General features: G+C 45.2%; 4 protein-coding genes across 4 annotated transcripts; 2 read left to right on the top strand and 2 right to left on the bottom strand.

Annotated features, from left to right (window-relative positions):
- Positions 1–218: 218 nt before the first annotated feature.
- Positions 219–2,154, bottom strand: AOL_s00043g796 (uncharacterized protein; the record flags this gene model as incomplete). The annotated part of the gene is made up of 7 exons (XM_011121282.1): positions 219–315; positions 403–1,071; positions 1,147–1,216; positions 1,284–1,366; positions 1,441–1,649; positions 1,703–1,816; positions 1,879–2,154. 7 exons carry the CDS (start codon positions 2,152–2,154, stop codon positions 219–221), a joined length of 1,518 nt encoding a protein of 505 aa, XP_011119584.1.
- Positions 2,155–3,350: 1,196 nt separating this feature from the next.
- Positions 3,351–4,067, top strand: AOL_s00043g795 (uncharacterized protein; the record flags this gene model as incomplete). The annotated part of the gene is made up of 2 exons (XM_011121281.1): positions 3,351–3,771; positions 3,931–4,067. 2 exons carry the CDS (start codon positions 3,351–3,353, stop codon positions 4,065–4,067), a joined length of 558 nt encoding a protein of 185 aa, XP_011119583.1.
- A 5,768-nt stretch (positions 4,068–9,835) lies between these two features.
- AOL_s00043g794 (uncharacterized protein) lies at positions 9,836–12,123 on the top strand (the record flags this gene model as incomplete). Its single annotated transcript, XM_011121280.1, has 3 exons — positions 9,836–10,048; positions 10,559–11,674; positions 11,845–12,123. The coding sequence occupies 3 exons, from the start codon at positions 9,836–9,838 to the stop codon at positions 12,121–12,123; spliced, it is 1,608 nt and encodes a 535-aa protein (XP_011119582.1).
- A 3,654-nt stretch (positions 12,124–15,777) lies between these two features.
- On the bottom strand, positions 15,778–20,186 carry AOL_s00043g793 (uncharacterized protein; the record flags this gene model as incomplete). Its single annotated transcript, XM_011121279.1, has 6 exons — positions 15,778–16,672; positions 16,731–17,035; positions 17,117–17,436; positions 17,502–17,532; positions 17,611–19,202; positions 19,265–20,186. 6 exons carry the CDS (start codon positions 20,184–20,186, stop codon positions 15,778–15,780), a joined length of 4,065 nt encoding a protein of 1,354 aa, XP_011119581.1.
- Positions 20,187–21,501: the final 1,315 nt, after the last annotated feature.

The raw sequence follows: 21,501 nt of genomic DNA, 5'->3' as shown, positions 1-21,501 counted from the left end.
ATCACAGCACGGGTTCGTCTCACATGAAAAGATCTTCCAGCATATTGCATGGGGGGCTATGAGACGATGGGTTGGAAAATTAAGTCAGTTTCGGATGCAATGCAGGTCTCTAGTCTATTATGATTACGAAATAATGTAAAAAGAAACTATTTGCATGCTAGCTACACGGCCGAAGGTTTCAAATATCTCTTTCATTTCCAGGTTACTTGGTTCCGGGCTTAAGCTTCCTGGTCAAGTCTAACTGCGGGGTTACCTTCAATGAAATTTAGATCGACCTTGTGACCAAGTAACTCTCTAATGTTCGAAACGCCATACCTGTTTGAACAAAGCGGAAAAACCGGTTAGTCTAGATGATCCTAGAACCAAATGTTTGTGCGGCAAAGCTCATAATTGCGCACTTACTTGATCATAGTTGGCCGTTCCAGGCTCAGCCCCCAACCATGGACCTTCATACCCTTTGGCAGCCCCATGCTCTCAAGCATCTCCGGCCTGAACATACCGGAGTTACCGATCTCAACCCACTTGCCCAGCCCTTCATGCCAGCTAAATATTTCCATACTGGGTTCGGTGTAAGGATTGTATGCCGGCTTGAAGCGTAGCTGCTTAACACCCATCTTACCAAAGAACTCATTCATGAAACCAATCAGGTCTCCAAGAGTCAGATCGAAGTCAGCAATTACACCTTCTACTTGATGGAACTCTGCCAAATGTGTCGCATCTACTGTTTCGTTTCTGAAAACCCTGTCGATAGAGAAATAACGCGCGGGGCGAGGGTCCTGGGCGAGCTTGTACAACATCGCGGCAGATGTTGCCGTTGTATGTGTTCGTAGAACAAGCTTGAGCGACTCGTCGCCCTGCCAAGGGTACCTATACCCCAGGGAACCGAACTTGCCGGTCTCGTGGACTTGCTTGATATTATCCCAATATTCGGTTAAAAGTTCCCCATTTTCATTTCGAGGCATGTCCGCCTTGGCCGGGTCTGAGATAAAGAAGGTATCCTGTACATCACGGGCTGGATGTTGTTGGGGCACGTAAAGCGCGTCGAAGTTCCAAAAACCAGACTCGACGAACCTGAGGCATTAATGCTTCAAGGTTAATCATTTGCCCGCAGTTATAGAAGATCATTGGTGGGGATATGACACTCACTGGTTTGTAGGCATTTCTGTGAAGCCCATTTCAAAGAAAATCTGACGGAATTCGTGGCGAACCTTCCCCACTAACGGAAATTGAGTTAGCTGTCATGTCTGATGCGCAATTTGGTCGTTGATATGACGGCAACCTACAAGGATGGAGTGCTCCAGCCATGGCAGGTGCTCCTAGTGCCTTAAGATTATACGGCTTGAAGGTTAGTTCTTGCCATTTGCCACTACAACCATAAGTGCGAAGTCAGCTTCGTGCCACCCAACAACCAAAATAAAGGCCTAGATAGCTTGCCCCAACCTTGTCAACATATCCGCGTCTAGGTCGGTATACTCTTTCAATATTTCAAGAGCGAATTTGGTTCCCTTATGAATAGTGAAAGCGACCTTCTTCTGGGCGATGATCAACTTCCGCTTCTTGAGATCTGCCACTGTAACTGCGTCTGAGAGGGACCCTGACTGGGAGATGGTTTCAAGGAGATTTCTAGTGACATCGTTGATAGAGTCGGCCTGTTGCTGTAATTAGCTTATAACCCGGAAATCTCCACCCATTGACTACTAACCCCGGATATTATCTTAGTCTTGTCCTCCGGGTGCTTTTTGATCCAGCCTTCTTTGAAAGCTCTAGACTGGCCAACTTTGGCAGAAGAAGGATCGCTCGCAAACGCATCCTGCTTCTATTCAAGCCATCAGAAAAAAACTCTTGATTTCCCAATGGTACTGAAAACACCAAACCCACAGCAAGATCGGCGATCCTAAACTCTCCCAAGCGATGAACTATCTCCCAGACCTTCGCCTCATGACTCCCAGTTTCGAGAATCTGCTGTCCCTCAGCAGTCAAAACATTGTAATCGGTTTCCCGTGTTTCATATGTAATCATTTCCTTGGAACCCAGCGAGTCAAGAGCTGCTTTTAATGTGGTAAAAGGTAAAGTTGGGAAGTCATTCTCAGATGTCAGGGTGGCATCGGGCGAAGCGTCAAGCTTTTGCAGGACCTCTGTTTGTAGCTCCGCCATTGTGGGCAGCCTGGACAAAGGGTTGGTGTACGTTTCAAACGGGCCGAGAGTATAACAGGTTTTAGAAATTTGTTTCTGGAAGACGTAGGACCTATGGAAGCCGTGAGTAAAGTCGTTCTAGGCTACTCGTTGACGTCAATGCCGATGTTGATGTTGTCGATGGAGGCGGGTAGTTGTTGTTGTTTGGTGGAGGTGACAGCAGCTGCGACTTTTTTTTTGTTTCGGAGTGAATGACTGCTCTCAAAGTACTGCGGGGCGCCCACTCTCTGCAAACAATTGCAAGTGGGATGAATCACAGCCGGGTCTACAGCGATGCACACTGTGCGGAATGTAAAGCATATAATGCATATAATAGAGAGGAACAGGTAGCAAGATCATGAAATCTGACACTCTCTATTACATACCTTCAGCTATTCTATCATCAAACAACATCACATATCACCAAATTATCTTCCGTTCGTGTATCCAACATATCTGTGGCTGGTGAGTGCCCCCAGCGAAAGAGGGGCAATTTGTGGCGCTGTGGCTAGTGCTCCACCTGCTTTCCTAACACAAGTTCTCCACCCAAATTTGGCCAAGAGCAAGATGCAATGCTAACGTTTGATAAGATTTTTCCCTTACCAATCCGATCGGAAAGAAGCGCTGCCACCCACAGAGACTAGGCTCTCTACGGATGGAAGAGATATCAATAGTGACAGACGGAACCTGAAACCTCGCTCGCTAGTTCATCGCAATCGAAAAAAGTCAGGAAGCAATCCAAGCCAAGTCAGAGATCCCGTGCTCGAAATTCGCGCAAGAATTGGGCTCATCATCCCTAGTTTAATATTGTCTGGCCTTCCTTGCCCTTGCTTGAAAATTCGAAAAGAAGATTCTTCTACTCCCTCGAGCTCGTGCTAGCTAGCGTCTTCCACGTTAATATCCCTGATTGACATTCCCTGAGAACTGCTGCATAAGAAGAGCGTCTTGCGAGAAACTTCTTTCCATCAATTCATCCCATCTGGCTTTACTTTTATTAAGCCTGGCGCAAATCACAAAGTCGCAAAAAAAAAAAAAGGCTAGGATTATTAATTATTCTCGATTGCATCGGCGGAAGAAACATTACTGCGCAATCATATCGTCATCCCTCGCCGTTTCAACTCGCATCAGCTTTAATTCTGTTGGCTTTCCCAAGCTAATACTGAAAAGAAATTCCGAAAATGGTAACCGCCGAAGCCTCACAGAAACTACACAAGCTTCACGATGAGCTGCGTGGCGCGTTGAAGCAATATCCCGATTTTCCACAGCCAGGGATAATCTTTGAAGATATCCTGCCGTTGTTTTCTTCATTCGAAGTTCATACTAAGCTCGTCGATGCTCTCGTCCTCCAAGTCATCGAAGCATTCCCCTCGAAGCCGGATGTGATTGTTGGTCTCGATGCCCGCGGGTTCTTATTCGGCCCCACATTGGCCCTCAAGCTCGAAGCTGGCTTTGTCCCTGTCCGTAAGAGGGGGAAGATGCCCGGTGAATGTGTCAGTGAGAAATATATGAAGGAATATGGCGAAGATTGGTTTGAGATGCAAAAGGACGTCATCAAGCCTGGTCAAAAGGTTCTTGTTGTGGATGACATAATTGCGACAGGTAAGCTTAAACCAACAACATCCCGTGCAGCACGCCGCAATCGAGAGAGCAATATCCCTTGCGCGTGCTGCACAACTATCCCATGGAGAAGGCATAGAAATTATATTTCCCTTCAAATTGAATATAGCTGACGTAGAATCTACTTCGTTTCCAATATAGGTGGATCGGCTTCCGCCGCAGGATCCTTGGTTCGTCAGCTGGAAGGCGATCTTCTAGGATACCTATTCATCCTCGAGCTTGATTTCCTAAAGGGGCGAGATAAACTAGACGCGCCAGTAATCACATTATTGCATTAGAAGGATCGAGCGAATGTATTATTAGCAAGACCCTGTCGGTTTTTTGTTTCACAATGATAGAGAATAGACTATACCATGTGGCATACAGAGTATGTACACTACTAGATGCTTTTATGAGATTGGTGATAAAATTTTGTGACCAGGCCAGCATAAAACCTGTACAGTATATAGAATAAGGTATTAAAACTTGTATGATGTACAAATTTCCACAAATAAGGCCCCTCACTCTATAGATAACACCCCCAATGGAGCTCCGTGCCTCAGGCTATGATTTGGGCTGCACACGGACTCGATACAATGCTTGAAATTGATATATTTGGGATACATTTTGCTATAATATCAAATAAAAGGCAAAGGAAACCCCTTACTGCCATTTGAATGTAATTGCATATTGTCTTGGCCAAATTTTATTATCATAAAGGAGGAATTGATTCATAGTACCAAGTCCACACACACTAAAACGGTGCGGGCACTACTTCGACGACACGATTGACCTTTTCTACTCCCAACTTGGCGAATTTTCTACCCAATTTTGCAACCGAGCAGCGCAAACGTCCCGTTTTATATGGATCCCCATATATTCAATTAGCACAGAATTAGAGGGGGTAATTTTCAGGGTACGCTGTGGCCGAAGAAGCTAATTAATATCAAATTGCACAATACGGAATCCTTCACATATATATACTGTCGATATTGCTGCGACTTTGGCGTACCCGAGACTTGGGAATTTAAAGGGTTCAAGATTCGGCTAATACTGGCGCTACTACCCAATCATAAACCGCAGTTAGGCTTCACAAATTTGATCTAAGGCAATGCCGGACACGGACGGAAGCTGGCTGAGAAAATCGCCAGCCGCAGTATCACACATCCCCATGGACCAGAAACAACGGCACCAAAGAAGCATATCCGGCACAGCGACACGAGATTCTGAGACAGTGAGAAAATCAGATCGATGCTAGTAGCCGATGCAGCGTTACCTAATTACAAGCACAAAGACCGTGCAGCATCGATCAGGCAATTTGATACTGGTATACTTTACTTGTTAGAATGTTACACCAAACTGGCAGTCAAGTCACGGACGCTACTGACGCTAGTGTACATTCAACTTCCTTGATTTGCTATAATTTAATTTGTTTCTCTAATCTTCGATACCAACGAGCGCTACAGAATATTGATTCATACGTGTATATGCTCATATGCTAGTACATGTACTTGTACGCGCATGTACAGAGATATATGTATGTACGTACTCTAATACATGCACCGGCCTTCTCGTTCAGTGTAGTATAGGCGGCACTTGAACATTAACCTGGTTTCCTTTAATACATACCCAGGACCATCCTTGCAGACGTTGAGTATTGTGGCGTCTGCGGTGCTTCTGAGCTGTCTCTTCCCAGCGCAAGTGAAAATCTAGACCGCGATTCCCCAGGTCTGATATCCCACATCGTACTAATGAGAATTTTTTTAATTTTTAATTTTTAATTTTTTTTTCGCTATAAAGAAAAGGGCTATGATTATGATGTCTTTGTCTATTGGGTTTTTAACGTACTAACACTCGAGGCTGCATCGTCCATGTATACATCTAGGCGACTCTTAATCCCGCCGGTCAAATTGCTCCACATGCGGCTGCCAGGAAAAGTTCAAGGCTGGATGCAATCCACCCTATGGGTAGCGTCCTCGCGCCAAGGATAGGTTGATCTAATCCCGAAGATTCTGGGATGGGTCGCACCTATAATGATGGCCGAATAGATAACACTTGAACCAAAGGAAACAATGCGATCTGTCGCGCGGACACTCCGTGCTACACGTTCAAGTTTCTTGTACCCAAACATCCGGATCACTGCGCATACTCACCCTGTTCATAAAACACATCCGCTCCCAGCAAGATAAAAATATTGGAAGCACTGCATTTCGTCTCAACGGTTAAGTACCTGTCGCCACACTAGCACTATCGATGCAATCAGTATTATGCTCTACCATCGTTTTTAAGAACGAGTTCTTGACAGGATTTCCCGCATCTTGTGCCCGCATCTTGTGCCCGCATCTTGTGCCCGCCGCACAATATCCAAACCGGAGTGAACGGTATACCGGTGTTGTACCTCGTACATTCCTCGAAACTTATCCAACCTATCATCCCGGAATCACTTATGCAGGCCGCCCGAGCGGTAATTCACAATTCACACTAGGTATATATGGTGTTAGTATAAACATGTATCGCAATAGTCTGGGGGACGCTCACCTCTGCCTTGGGTATCGCAAATGCTAAGTTGAGGCTCGGCAGCCACCACAAAGGTAAGGTTCAGGCAAGCTTTAGGCAAGGACTAACTATCCTATCCAGGAGACTCTCATGCTCAGCCATAGTCTTTGGGAGGATTATTAAGCCTCCAGAGATTCTCCTCCTTTTCATATTGATATAGACAATCGGGGTATCATCGATTTGACTAGACTACGTTGAACAGTCCAGGCTTTATCTAGTGCCTTGGCAATTTGTACATGAATATTCCCCAGGATCCCAAAACCAAAACCTCCACCCCGGCGGTGTACAAGAACGCGAGCCCCGGTGGTGTGCCATATTCACTCTCACAGTTTATATTACATAACTTCAGCTCTCGAGTGCAAGCTGCCTTCCGTCTGCCGGAATCGAAGCTTTGGGTTTGGCTGGTGATCGTGTTTGGACTTTACAAAAGCGGTGGTGACCAAAATTCCAGAACTCAATTTTATATTTCAAAGTGTGGAACCGCAATCATGCACTGGCAATCCCTAACCACATACCGTTATTCCTTGGTAGAGGGGCTCCGAATTCCTTGACGCAAGGACGGGGCAGTCGGATAGTCTAGATGCGGGCCAGCAACCCTTCTATCATCAGGCATCTTCGGCTAGCTCCAATCAATCGTATTAAAAAGCTAGCCTGTACGACGGTACAACTGTCTTGGCTTTCAATCCCATCCCGATTGGAATCCCATGCTCTTTCCAGCGTTCATACGGCCAAAAAGCAATTACCCACTAGAAAATGCAGACAATCTCTCGCGCGGTGCAGTAAGGGAAAAAGCAAGAACAACTTATGAGCTTCGATTCGATTCAAGATACACATCGAAGACTCGTTCAGTCATTTCAACTGAGTACATTTTCACAGAAGTAGACAATCGCTAGCGTAACGCCAGTGCATCGGCCCTCAGTAGCCCGTTGCACTTGGCCTTGGTCATATCAAACTTCCCAGCGGAAGTGCTCTGGTACTTACCTGCCGGGTGCTTGGAATAGTTCAATACTAGGCACAGGAGATATTCTATCCTTCGCGTCCATGTGCATGTTCTAAAACTTGGCATATCTGTTAACCACATAATTTTTCCACTGAAAAATATACCGCTTAAGAACAGATATCGAGCATGACACTTCTACAACATTATCGTCGCGTGAAACGATTCAAATCGCGAAATCAGACTCGCTTCAATCTTGTGTCGACATCTTATGTTGTGTTTCTAAGGATGATGTCTTGCAGCTCTCAAAACCTGGAGACGAGAAAAAGTGGCCACTGGTGCATTTCCGGTGTGCACAGGCTTCGACCGGGTTCTTCCTTCAACAGACTACTGGGCCATGAACGTTTACTAGCAGACTATGCCTCCCACCCACCCACAGTACCGTGCAGGTACCCTGCACGGTGCATTGGCTCCGCATCTTTCTAACATGTCCCGAAGTTGACTTACTGAACCGAACGAAAGGTATGATCCAGTTTGAACGGAGGGGCTAAACGAAACCGGAGCAGCTTGCATGCTCGCCGAATAGTTCTTTCCTAATACCCATTCAGGCAGTATCGAGCTCTCTCCTGCGTCTATGTTAACCATGCGGGGCTAATATTGGACCTAAGCCAGCACTATGCGTTACGCGCGCACTCTCCAGGAATCACAGGTACTGCTACTCTCATAGGTTTTCATTCCTCTGACTGGCGGAAACCCGCCTGTTTTCACCTCAATTCCAATTCATATGGATTCCTCAAGGTGTATCTATCGTCGAGGCTTATCCTATCCCTTCTTTTACAAGTTTCAGAAGAAGTGACTACCCTATTTTCCGGGGTCTGTCCAACAGACCATGTGCCATTTTTCTTTTCCTGCTTAGAGGAATGGGAAGTCTACTTGATAGCCTAACGCAGGGAAAGGGAAGCCTGAGCCTTAAGGTGTGGTTCAACATGCAAGCCATCCATTTTCAGTCAAATCAATGGGACTTGCTTCCGTGATTCTAGAAATTGCCGACCCTTTTTGGCCACTACCCTTAGCATATCTTTTTTTTTCTTATTAGGAATGGGATGACATGGCCGCAGATCCTTTCAACGGGCCCTGGGAGGGGACTTCGAAACTAGCAAGCTTGTAGGTTTGGATTTTTTTTTTTTTGACACAAGCACCGCATCGTACACGGTTACTTCCTTTACAGCTCCCCACCATGATCTTATTCATTCCGAGAGCGATCGCAGCCGGTTTTCTTTGATAGGAAGGGAAAAAAAGACGGGCAATTACTCGTCTTCGTCGATTTACACCCCTGCACATATGTATGATCGCAGAGACACCTCATACCGATTGATTTCAACTGAACTGGAGGCTTCTGACCTAGCTAGCTAGCCCCCCCAGATTTAGCGTCAGAGGCCTTATAATTATCGGACAGGGTTTTTTAGAAAAACGCCAGATGTTCTTGCTAGCTGTGCCCCATAAAATCTTTTCGGATTCACCTGTTTCTTACCGTGGTTGTCAAAAGCCCGGTCCTGGCCTCTGAGAGACGTCAATAGCTTGTCCGCCTAGCTAGCCTCGACGAATCTAGTCCATGGAGACCATTCTCGTCTCCGAAAGTCCCTTGAAGCTATATCTAGAACAAAAGTTAGCCAAACCGTTCACAACGGTTGGAGAATATAAAATAGTAAAGGTCAACCGTTTCCTTTTCTAAGAATATCAAGGGACAAAAAAAGGACGAGAAAGAAAAAAAGAAATCTGACCCTCTTCTCTCTATACCTATCCCACACACTTCATTATACATACAACATAGTCTGGTCTTTCTTACTACTTCCCGCCTCCCAAACTTGACTTGGACTTGCAGCAGCTGGGGTGCATGAGGGGCCCACCTGCATCTGCTTCCACCTGAATTCGAATTCACGCTTTTACAAACGGTTGACTAGAAACAATCCAACATCCGAAAAGAAAAAAAGAAGACACCTGCTAAAACGACGTCTACCTCCCTGTACACTTCCTCCTTAGATCTTAGTTGCGGCGGCGGCGCAACTTAACATTTTCAAAACTCAGGCACCGCGCTTGCGTGCCGACTTTAGATCTCTTGCCAGCCCGGAGAGAAGAAACAGTTGCTTATTTAACCCCTCCCAACTGTCCACGTTATTGTTTGCAAAGCTTCTTCGCCCCGCATATTTCCAGCTTTTCACCTTTTTCTTTTCTCAGTTCTATTATATCCCACTTGGAGGGTTCTTGTTAGTTGGAGGGGTGAGCAACAGACATAACATTTGTCTAAAGTCCACCTCCACCTCCACAACATCTGGTCTTTTCAGAAGGAGGATTGAACCAACATACCGCCCCTCCCTCTTCCAAACATTCTTAGCGACTCTCATTATAGACCCGCTTTTTACGGTTATACCTTAGTCAAGGGAAGACAAAACACAGTGCGCTGCAGGGGCAAAAAGCAAGTTCTGTCTCGACGCTTCTGAATTAACCTAGCAGCTGTGCCAAAAAAAAACATCCTACGGAGACGTTCCAAAGCTTGGGAAGAAGCAAATAGTAGAGATGGCGACTGACACCGACGTCCATCGCATACAATCCCACTCGCCATCGCCAAATCTAAAGCACGAGCCCAATTGTTATATACCTTGGTCTTCATCCGACTGGCACTCAAATAGAAGCCCAGTCCCCACGATCAAAGACGAGGATTTCGAAGGATCAGACTACAACAGTTCGCACAGCTGGTATACCATCAATCACAATTCTTACAGTGATATGGTAAGTTACATCATTTATTACTACCAACTTCTTAATCTTTTCAACATCTATCAACTTTGGAAAACTTACACAAACTTTTCCATCCCCATCACCTTCTGCTAGAACATTGGTAAACTGTTATACCTTGTTGCCACATACATGTTCTATCAAGAAGTTAACTTCACTCCTCATCTTCTTGACCAAATTTGCATGCAATGCCTAAGATATGATAGTCGTTTCACTGTCATGTTCACCATAGCACTATAGTGTCAATTGGAATCAGTTTGAATGCATTCAATAGTATATCACCTATACAGATGACTTCTTCTGGTCTCGAGACTATGACCTTTTACAGGCTATGCATAATATAGGGCTCTGGTGACTGCATACATGCAGTACGCAAGGCTTGCACTCTTTCGGGGCTTGCACGCATATTCAAACATAACATTGCCCATGGCAACTAATTGTCTCTTATCGTACTCGAAACATCCATTCGCTAATCTGAAATCTTCTGCGTTTTCCCGTGAATAGGGCCCCATTACGTATCAAGACAACGGCATCGAATCAAACCAAGGAAGTACTTATCCGTCCTACAGAGCCAGAGATTCCGTATCTCCTCCCGCTTCGGACCGTAGGAGCAGCATATATCGCCCGGGACCCCCTTTGCCCCCACCAATGAACGTAGTATCTTCCAACCTATCGCCCGGCTTGTCCAGCCGCGGGAAGTCGCATTACTCGACGGCTCCCATAGGATCACCAAGTCTATATGGATCTAGCCCAAGAACTTCAAGCATCAGTGTTGGAAACAGCTCTATGCAATTTCCAAGTCAGATACTTAAATACAACGAGCCTTCTCTGAATTCCATTTCAGAAAACCAATCCACTAGCCTTCCATCCAGCTTTTCAGGCACTTCTTCTGCAACTCTTACACCTCCAGCTATGAATCGAACTCACTCTGGACCTATTCTCAAGTCCAACGAAAGGAGGCTCTTTAACCCAGCTCACAGCAGTCTTCCTCAAATTTCATTTCAACAAAACTCTCCAGACGCACCACCACCAAGTAGTGATATCAAAACGGAGTTTGAACCCTCTCCACATGCACATGCTATGTTTGGACACAATGGTAGCCCATACCAAAAGCACGAGTTTGAACCTACCCTCCAAACGATGTACCCTATGACATTGCCTACTATGGCGCCAGTCCATCCAACCCCGTTCACCAATGGCGCCGGTGGAAACACATACTTCACACCTCACGCCGCCCACCTTGACGGTGTCCCAACTCATCATCAGCATCCACAAGGATTGTTGACAGAGTCCTTTGGTGAGCCTAATGGCCACGCACATACCCACGGATATAGACCAAAGCGTGAGTATGGAATCATGGAAGGCTATGGACATTGGTCGGCTCCAGACGGTATGCCGATGCCCAAACCAGTTAAACGTCGAAAATCATCCGCGACACAGCCATGGCAGCTCTCCGACGACGACAGATACCTTATCAAGCTCAAAGACGAAGACCAGCTTCCCTGGAAAGAAATCGTACTACGTTTCAAGGAAGAAGGACGAGGGAACCACCGTGTTCCAGCTTTGCAAATGCGCCTTAAGAGGATCAAGGAACGAATCAGGCAATGGTCACCGGAAGATGTAAACAACCATCATTTCCTCCTCCCAAACACACGGTGCTACCCAGTGCGACAACCTCAAATGCTTATAAGAGCATCTGGCTAACCAATATTTTGTCCGTGTGCGCCACGCCCGGTCGCCCACGTGGCCGGTCTACGCCTACCACATCATTCTTTTCCTTCTTTCAATAGGAGAAACTACTTGACGACGCAAAAAAATGGATTGACAAACACTACTGGGAAATCGTTGCCAGTAAGATGGTGGAGTACGGCAGAAAAGAAAAGATACCCGGCACTTCCTGCGAAAAGAAATGGAAGGAGTTGAACGCCAGACGAGAGTCGGAGCCCAAATCTGGATCAGGACGATTGCCTCACGATGATCTCCCGCCGAATTCGCAATCACACTCCAATGCTACGAGCCCGGCGACAAATTACAGTGGCTATGAAGAAGAAGAAGAGGTTGTTTGCTGAGGTTTGTCCGTGATGCATACATGTTTTCCTTTCTCACATTTTGTTTGTTGTTTTTGGTTGTGTGCTATCTTTTCTTCTTTTCATGTCCGGATATCATTAGGAGTTTAAACGGATCGCCAGAGGATTGTTTAATATCATAGGTCACTTTTATATTATATACCACTTTATACAGGGATCGATACATTTCTTCTTCTCCGCCTCCTCCTTCTTCTTTTTTTTTTTTTTTTTTTTTTGTTCGTTTCGTTTTTGATATAAGTATCGTCACTCGTTAAAGGCTTCTTTTATGCCGCCATGTCGCTAATGTTCTATTTTTTCTTGTGTGCAAAAGCTCCAAAATCAGTTGTATTTCCATCCTTACATTCTCTTTTTTAACCTTTCCCTTCCTTCTCTTCTTGAGTTTTTCTTTGATGTATAAGTTTCTATGGTCTTGGTGTTTGCTCTATTCTCATTCACTTGAAAAAAAAAAAAAAAAAAAGAATATTTCAGGCATCATTTTTCACTCGCATGCGCATGGCAGGCCACTCGTTTTCGATTTACTTGGCACGATAAACAGACGCTTAAAAATGCATTTTCTCCATTAGGCACAAAGAAATCGGCGTCGAGATGTTGGAGCTGTGGGCGGGTGGTCTAGAGGCTCCTGCCAGTGCAACATGTGCCGCTGTAATTTACTCTGTTTTTCGCATTCGCATTCGCGATCTTTTTTTATTTATATTTTTTTGATTGTTATTATTATTATTCTTCTTTTCCCCTATAGTCGTCGACAAAGTTTTTGGGATTCTGGGATTCTTCTTTTTATCTTCTTACTTAATTACTGCCTACGGTCCAGAATACCATCCTGTATCTAGTAGGTCTCTACTTTCTTTAGTGAGAAAAGTACAATTAAAACCTTAAGTTCAAAGTCAGTCCGCCATCCCGCCGTATGTCAAATACTTAGCTTAAGTCAGCCCATGGCCACGCATGGTTCGTGCCAGCTTCTCCATATACAAAATGACATTAATATATCACAAGCTCGTGGGATTTTTGAAAACTCAAAAGATAGCTCAAAAACATGGATGTCTCCTAATCATATTGGATGCATGAATCCAGATGGATTCTAGCCCTGAAGTCTCCGTACTTGAAGTTCGGAGAAGGAGACCAATACCCGTCGGGTAGTAATCCGTACCAAAAGAACATCACAGGTGGCGGAATCTATGCCATATGGACAGAGAAACCAGCTGACGAGCGAAGCTGGTGACATCCGAATCAGCCAAATCAGAAGCTTCGCAAGGACATATCAATGTCGAGCCTTTGCATTGACATAGCATGTAGCCTTCCCGCACCCCGCCTATCTTATTTCGTACTTTCGTGGTACAAAGCAACATGTACCAAAACTGCACAACGTCGACTAATATCGACCCATCCCAACAGGATGCGCAAGTACCGAGCCATATCACAGGTTTCGATTCAAAATAGAGCCAATCGTGTGAAATATGTAGCTTCCCGCGGTATTTTCGGCCGTGCTTTTTTGGAAATTAAGCGAAGCCAAATTCAAGGTAAGACGCCGGATTTCGTTAGCTCCGGCGGGCTCCTACAATTGCTCTGTTCCTCTCTTCAAGTCCTTATCTCATGGAGTCTGAAATCCCGATGAGAAGGAATCGAGGCGATCGGATTGATTCCAGAGTTCGGATATGAGCGGCCGAAAATGGTGGGAGAAAATCCTGCCATAGACCATCGGACGGATACAATGTTGGAACTAGCTATGAAAACCAACGTTCCCCACAACTAGAACACCCTTGAAATAAGGCACAAAAAACGGTAGTCCTGAAGACAAGCGCAAAAATCGGATAGGGCCCATTGAAAATTATTGAAGGATGATGTATGACGCAGGACCGATATGGTTCATTCCTTAATTTCTTGAATATCGAGGAGCCCATGTCCCTTGCTTTGAGGTCTCAATTCGGATACTTCTATCTCGAGCGAGGCAGACAAGGATGACCTTAAAATCCCTGCACTATGAGGAAGTGGGTCTTAATTATTCCAGGACCCACTACGAACCCGAGCCCTCAGCGCAGCCGAGCATCGATATCAATATATTCCATTCCGGAGGAATCAATATATCATGCATACAGAAAATTACAGCTCTGAACCAGGCCCCCACAATGATATCATCGCAATGGAGATGCCATATGTTTAAATTTCAATTACTCATGTCGTTGGGTTAGTATTTAACAATGTTTATGTATATGTAGCCTCAGTATGAGATTGATCTAACAAATGCAAATGGGCATAGCACCTAGCTTTTCCGTTCGGCTAAATTGCACCCACCGATACGCCTTCGCACCAATGGCAGGTTGTACGACAGGAAGGCCCTAAGAGCGATGGTGCATATGTACCCCCAGTTAGTTCCAGATGGAATGCGTCGTGTAGTGTGTAACTTAATTTGTGGGTCCCTTAATAACGTTTGCCTTCCGATCTGGACGCCCTCGGTTCAAGGGCTGGCCATCGTGGGCGTCGTATATGCAGTAGCACAGATCAAATGCAAGGAATCAAAGCTAACCGATTTGACTGAGACGCGATATGGTGCTTTTTTCTTTTCTTTCCCCCACCCATGGAGACTTGATGGTGGACCTGAATAGGGACAGTTGCAACGGGCTGGGCTTTTTAAGTCTGGACCCGCCCTTATCATCGCCGTCATCCTTTTGCGTATACCTACCTCCCTCGTACTAATTGAAGTAACTACTTAAGTACCGAGTACCTACATTCTCGCAACATACTATCCGGATAGAGCCGACACAATAGTGCCGTCATTCACCAACATCCGACTTCAATATTCGGAATAATGAAGTAGCTTCGTCCAAAATCGTGATCGCCCTATAGGCCTAGCTAGCTGCTTGGTTTTTTTTTTTTTTTTTTTTGAATACCTTACTTGAGTACCTTTCCAAAAAAAATATGCAAAGAGAGGGTTAACTCCCGTCATTTGCATCGCACAAGCCAAAGACAATAATCCTAGCAACTAGGTCGCCCAAAGACAAGTCAGACCCATGGTACGCTAGAATAACGTGCCTTTCGAATGGGCAATTCCAACATTCTTTTACCGTTGGAGTGAGCCGGATAGAGGAATCGAGCGTGGCTTGCAAGATTCGCCACTTCCGCTCAACGAGCTAAGTAGGAAATATCTTTGAAACATTTAATACATTTTTGTCTTAGATTTGAGCGAACTAGTTATATATGATCGATTAATTGTATGTATATGTACGTTATACAACTAAATTGGAGGCTTGTATACCGCAGGTCATATTAAAATGCATTAGGCGCAGATATATTTTCCGTTAACGTTCAATTCAATTGATCAAAACTCATGGCCGGTTAGTTGAATTGGAAATATATAACCCGAAAGAATATGAACATATTTCAGGGCCTGAAGCTCTTCAAATTCAATCTAATTCTTTAATTAAATTGGTAGGCCTCTCGCCAACCCCCTCACATCTTTATTAAAATATCCCTAAATCCATTTTTACAGCATATATTTCAGCGGAATAGAAGAAAAAGCCTCAAGCCTCAGCGCCAAAAACGGCCCAAAGCTCCAACAAGACCAACGTTGCAACGTTGGTTTAATCGAACATAGAATCGAATATTCGATTGTCTCCGGAAACTTCTACATTATTCTAGATTCAATTACCCCTTCCCTAGGACACCCTCTAACTTATTCACCAATTCCGGCATTCTGAAAGGTTTGCTGAGAACATCATTCATCCCCGCTTCTTTCATCTGCTTAATTTGTTCCGGTCTTGCATTGGCCGTCACTGCGATAATGGGAATCCTGCGTACCAGCGACCCTTCCGCCTCTAGCTTTCTTATTTCCCCAGTAGCCTTCAATCCATCCATTACCGGCATTTCAACGTCCATGAGGATAACCGTAAGGTCATATGCGTCACCTGTTGCTTTCATGTAGAGCTTTGATTGCATCACCTTTTCAAGAGCTTCTAGACCATGATTTGCTACATATGTCTCACACCCAAGTTTCTGAAGTTGCTTCCGGATGACATTTTGGTTGACCAGATTCTGCATGTAGAGGAATTTTCGGGGTGAGTAAATGACATTCAAATCGCAGAGTGGAAAGAACGGAAATGGAAAGACATGGAAAGGGAAGAAGCTTACATCTTCGACGACCAGTACCTTACACCCTTCTAGCCTCCTAAAATCAGGTGCCCTTGAATTTATGGGGGTTGTCGCCCCCGTCATGATCCCCGGGCTTACAGGTCGAGGAGATGCATCCCCCAGTGGTGGTGACAATCCCCCAAGGTTCCTTTTATTTTGATTTCCGGGAACTATTGTTCTAGCATATACGGGAAGCTCTGTACATTGAGGTTCCCCTCTTGTAACTTTGATATAGAAACAGAATGCACAGCCATTACCGGCCTCCGATAGAACCCCGATTTCCCCGGACTGTAGTTGTACTAGCTCGCGCGATATGAAAAGCCCAAGGCCACTGCCGCCGTATTGAATATGGGTTCGAGGAGAAGCCTGGCTGAACTTCTGGAATAGCATGCTCTTTTCCTCCTCAGTAAGCCTGTAAATATATTTAGCAGCTACTATACCATACCTAATTATTGAGGCGAATTACATACCCTTTTCCAGTATCTTTAACTTCGAATGATAAAAATAAAGAATCCTCGGGGCATTCTGTTTCGTTCACACTGGGTGGGGATGCTTCACTAGGCTCGCTCGTTTTTCGCACAGACGGGAAAACCATCAGTCCCTCTGGGTCTAATGGCTTGTCTAGTGACGCGCTTAATGTGATAATTATCTTTTTTTCAGTTTCCGATCGGATAAATTTTAGAGCATTTGTCAAGAGATTTATGAGAAGCTGGAGTAGCCTTGTCGGGTCTAGCTTCACCCAGTCCACAGATAGGTTACGGTAGGCATCATCGACCTAAAAACGTGCGTCTAAATAAGCGATATTATTCCTGCAGAATAATTGAATAATGGCAGTGCGGCGCACTTATCAACATACCTCCAAGTCCATATGGATGTCATTGAGATGACACTCTTGTTCAAACATTTTGATGGCTTCATTTACAACGGCAACAGGTTGTACATCGACAGGTGTGATAATCAAGCGTGCAGAATCTAGTTTTGATAGCGTCAGAATATCATCTACTACTCTCTTCTGGTGACTGGCACACAGAAGAATGGTTTGTGCTGCATCAATAGCAGCAGTGATCTCCTCTTCAAGCTGTAGATCATAATCTTTGTTTTTATAGTACTTCCGGCAATCAGACAGGGAGCTGACAATCTGGTCGCTCAATTGGAGGGCTGCAGAGAGGGGGTTCCCTAGAAACACAACCGGGTCAGCTCTATGATCTACAACGACCTGAGCTCAATATTTAGGAGCTTACTCATTTCATGGCTCGCAATGTCGACAAAATTCTGTATCACAGCTGTTAGCATCAAGATGCAACATGCAATGCACGAAATGTCCCAAAATGCAACAATAGCCATACTAACATCTTGCTGCCGTTTCAACTCCCTTGCTTCTTCTAGCCGTTTTTTCTGGGTCTTCTCTCGTAACTTCTGCTCCGAAATATTCGTTGAGACACCAAGATAACCAATGTGACTCCCATCCTCCGCAAACTCGGGTTGGCTTAGGCCCAACGTCCATCTTTCCGTGATTTGTCCATCTTTCGTAGTATACGGTGTGATCCATCGGAAAGTCTGGGCCACAAGTTCACTCGCCTCTGTAATATCGGCTAGGCCAGCAAGCACTATATCGCGGTCATCTTGATGAACGTATTGTATCCAATTTTCCACATCAAAGTCTCGTGGAACCTGTGTTATTTCGAACCATGCGTCATTCACAAAGGTAACCTTGCCCTTTTGGTCGCACATATATATTCCAACGGGTGCAACTTCTGTGAGTCGTTTGAACCTAAATTCGCTTGCCCGGGCTTCCATAGTTTTTGCTGCAAGTTGGTTGGACAAAATTATTTTTTCCATAGCAGCGATTCGTGCAAGATTCTCGCTGCGCCGAACTTCGGTTTCGAAAAAAAAACTTGCGGAAAGAGAGCTTGATAACTGCCGGATTAGGAGCTGGACAAATAATTTGTAATCATCATTGAAGACTCGTCTTGTGTTCAGGCCTAAGACAAGGAAACCCGAGATTTCGTCCGCAAGACTGTGCGAGTAGATCGGACAGATTGCAACCGAATCAATAGGGTCGTCGAAGGTCGATCTTAAGCCGTCAAGAAGATGTGGGGGAACTAGTTCACTGTTTTTGAGATACAGGAACTCGTGCTCACAGGCCTCTCTGAAAGCTGAAGCAAAACCTTCGTCTGATTCGCTCAAATCGATCTGAGGAGGCATACAATTATGTCCTTCTGGTATATTATAGGATCCCTCGTATTCGAGGGTAAAATCGTAAGTAGGTTTCCGGCTGTGGACCCCGGAACAGCTTGATCCATCACCGCTTCCGTCAACCCTAGAGTAAACGAGGGCGAAAGGTGCATCCGTCTCATTAGTCTGCATCCCCCCAAGGAAGTTTTGCCAAAATTCCTTCGATGCAGTTATGCCACTCGTTCGAGTTCCAATTTCCCCAAACATTTGGAAGCTTCTGGCCGCAAGAACTCGCGCAGTTAGATCCGCCGAAATACTGAAGATACCCACGCATTCACCCTTGTCACCAACAATCGGACTCAAAGCCCATGAAAAGTATGCTTGTTCAGTGAACCCTTGTCGGACGAGAAAAACCTCGTGATCTTCCTGGTATTGAGGTCTTCCCTGCATAACATTAGTGAAACGTTCAACTAGGAGATCATCGAAAATTCCACCCCAGACTTCACAACAAGGTTTTCCTAGGCTCCAAGGATGAAGGCTAGACATCATTCGACTAAATGCTTCGTTGTAGATGAAGAGGTAATCAGGTCCGTAGTACATTGTCGAAGGAAAGCAGCTGTTACACATCAAGACAATCGATGTCCTTAGATATTGAGGCCACTCCTCAATGGGACCGACAGATGTGCTACCCCAATCGAAATCGCGCATCATTTTGAGAAACTCGGGTAACAACTCGCTCGACTCGGCCCGAGTCCAATCAACAATGCCTAATTACATTCCATGTTAGCTAGATCCTACCCCAAATAACAAAAAATACGGCACGCCGCACCATCCGTTCGCTCAAAATAATCAGGTGACAGTTTTAACGAGTTCGCACCATCGATCTTGAGTGAGTTCATATTAATACTAAATGCATCAGTGGCCTTGGGTCCCGGGTGGATGTGTTTGAAGTTTTTCGAATCCGGATCACTCAGATCGAGACTACTGCTCGTGTTTGATCGGGTAACTTCTGAAAGCTTACGCTCCAGCTCGGCCTTCCCTAGGATTTCAATTGGATTCGACGGTATCGACCACCTTTCCCCGCGAAGGTCTTTTTTGGCCTCAGAAATCGAATCACGGGGCTTGAATGAGCTCTTCCGACGCCATTTAGGGATTCTAAACTCTGTTGTCGGTGAGTAGCCCGAGACATTGATATCATTGTCATTGAGTGTCTGGGCGGAAATCTCACTCATGGATCGTTCGGCTTTGCCCTGTTCAAGTTCTGTGGGCAACCTCCACGATAGAGGAATTCCTGTGAACTGTAGGTACTGGATATTGCCGACTTCCAATGTTGTCGTCGTCCACAGAATTCCTTTAGTGCAGGTATAGTACGCACCACCAGGGACATGGCGATGGGCCCCGGAATATGTTAGACGGTCAATTATCCAGATTTGAAAGTCATGATCGTAATTAGACAGCAGAGCCGTCGTGACAGGAGGGTTATCTGTGTCTGACGGTGTGTTGTCGCCGTCGTTCCAGGTTGCTCCTGATGTTGGAGAATGTGCGTTGGATGTCCTTCGACCCAGCCGAAGTCTGGTACGAACAGCATCATTGTGCCAGCTTACAGGCCATGGCCTGCAGGGAGGTCTTGGCCGGGATTGGACTAAGAAAGACGGCTTTGGGTCCACAGCAAGCGCATCGAGTAGCTTGACGTCGGAGATAGAAACCGCAAAGTTATCGTCCGAACCCTGGTGCGTGTGCGTCGTATACATCTTCGCTTCATGCACCCATGCTTGATATCGAGATTGATCCGTTAAATTTCCACACTATAGCTACAGCAAGTACGGAGTAAGTCGCTATTAACTAGTCAGCCTGAGCTAGATTAATTCTTGTCCCACTGATCAGCCTCAATGGCTTGCAGATGGGCGACTCTGAGCTCCTAGGACTCCCTAACACCCACTTGAATTAAAGCTAAGTAGTGCCGTAAATCCGATGGTCTTGCGGCCTACATGCAATATATGTGTGTACTTACATACCTTGCACTTGCACGTCGAAGGTGGCTTGAACTTGCAGTAATTGTGGAATGGGAACCAACACTAAGGATCGTGGGCTTAGCTGAGTGCCTGGCGATTGGTGTATGTGATGAAGCCATTCGACGACTCGTGCTATCCGTCGGGAAATTGATATTCCTCCTTCGGACTAACCTTGAATGAATGCGGAACCTCCTCCAAGGAACACGCGAGTCCAGCTGAACATACACGTGTGGCTTTGAAGCTTTTCGAGTACCCCCAAAGTTTAATGGTAAATGGAGCGCTCCAGACAGGCGACGCCTCCAAAGCGCCACACTCTAATCTGTACTTCTCAACAACCTTTTGAGCAAGATTTGCCTCCCCCAGTTCGGATTTGAAGTCCGGATGGAGCACTCTAAATTCCTCATTTGAGATTTAGAAAAATACTAAACCAATTGGGAGGGTTCCTTCACGAATTAAAGCGAGGATCGAGTACATCACGCTAGTTGCGGAAGAAATCGATTTTCGAGATCTCAAACTAGTGTGTTTGCTATTTTAGAAACTCGCAGATCTCAAAATGTGTATATATTGGTACTAGCTGCATCTATAACGTTATAGTCTATATATTGTAAGATTGTATTTGAATCAAGCTACCATGTCGGCGCAGGCTAGTTTCCGAATGATCATGACACCAGACGATTGAGGGATTCACCTCCGAGGCTAGACTTGCTAGAACTTCAGTTTTAGGCCCACAAGCTGCACCCAGAGCACATACTCTAGTCATATGTACGCGAGGAAAACGGTTGGTCATTAGATAAAATTCCAAAGTTGAATATCCGAAAATAGAATAGACTAATACCATATATCAGCCCCAAGTTGTCATTCGAAGGTATTGAGGAAAGAGATATAAAATGCCACACGTTTTGTGATTGACTAGGAAGCCTAGTTAAATATATATATGCAGAGATACAAAATACATTTTAGCGACAACAGCTGAAACCAGTAGTAGATTATTTGGACAGTGATTACACTATCAATAATATTTAAACAGTAGAGGAAATATTTTCATAATATTAGC

This window comes from Orbilia oligospora (genome assembly GCF_000225545.1).
Source record: "Orbilia oligospora ATCC 24927 unplaced genomic scaffold scaffold00043, whole genome shotgun sequence".
In the NCBI taxonomy this organism is placed as follows: Eukaryota; Fungi; Ascomycota; class Orbiliomycetes; order Orbiliales; family Orbiliaceae; genus Orbilia; species Orbilia oligospora.
This window is presented reverse-complemented; position numbering and strand designations above follow the sequence as displayed.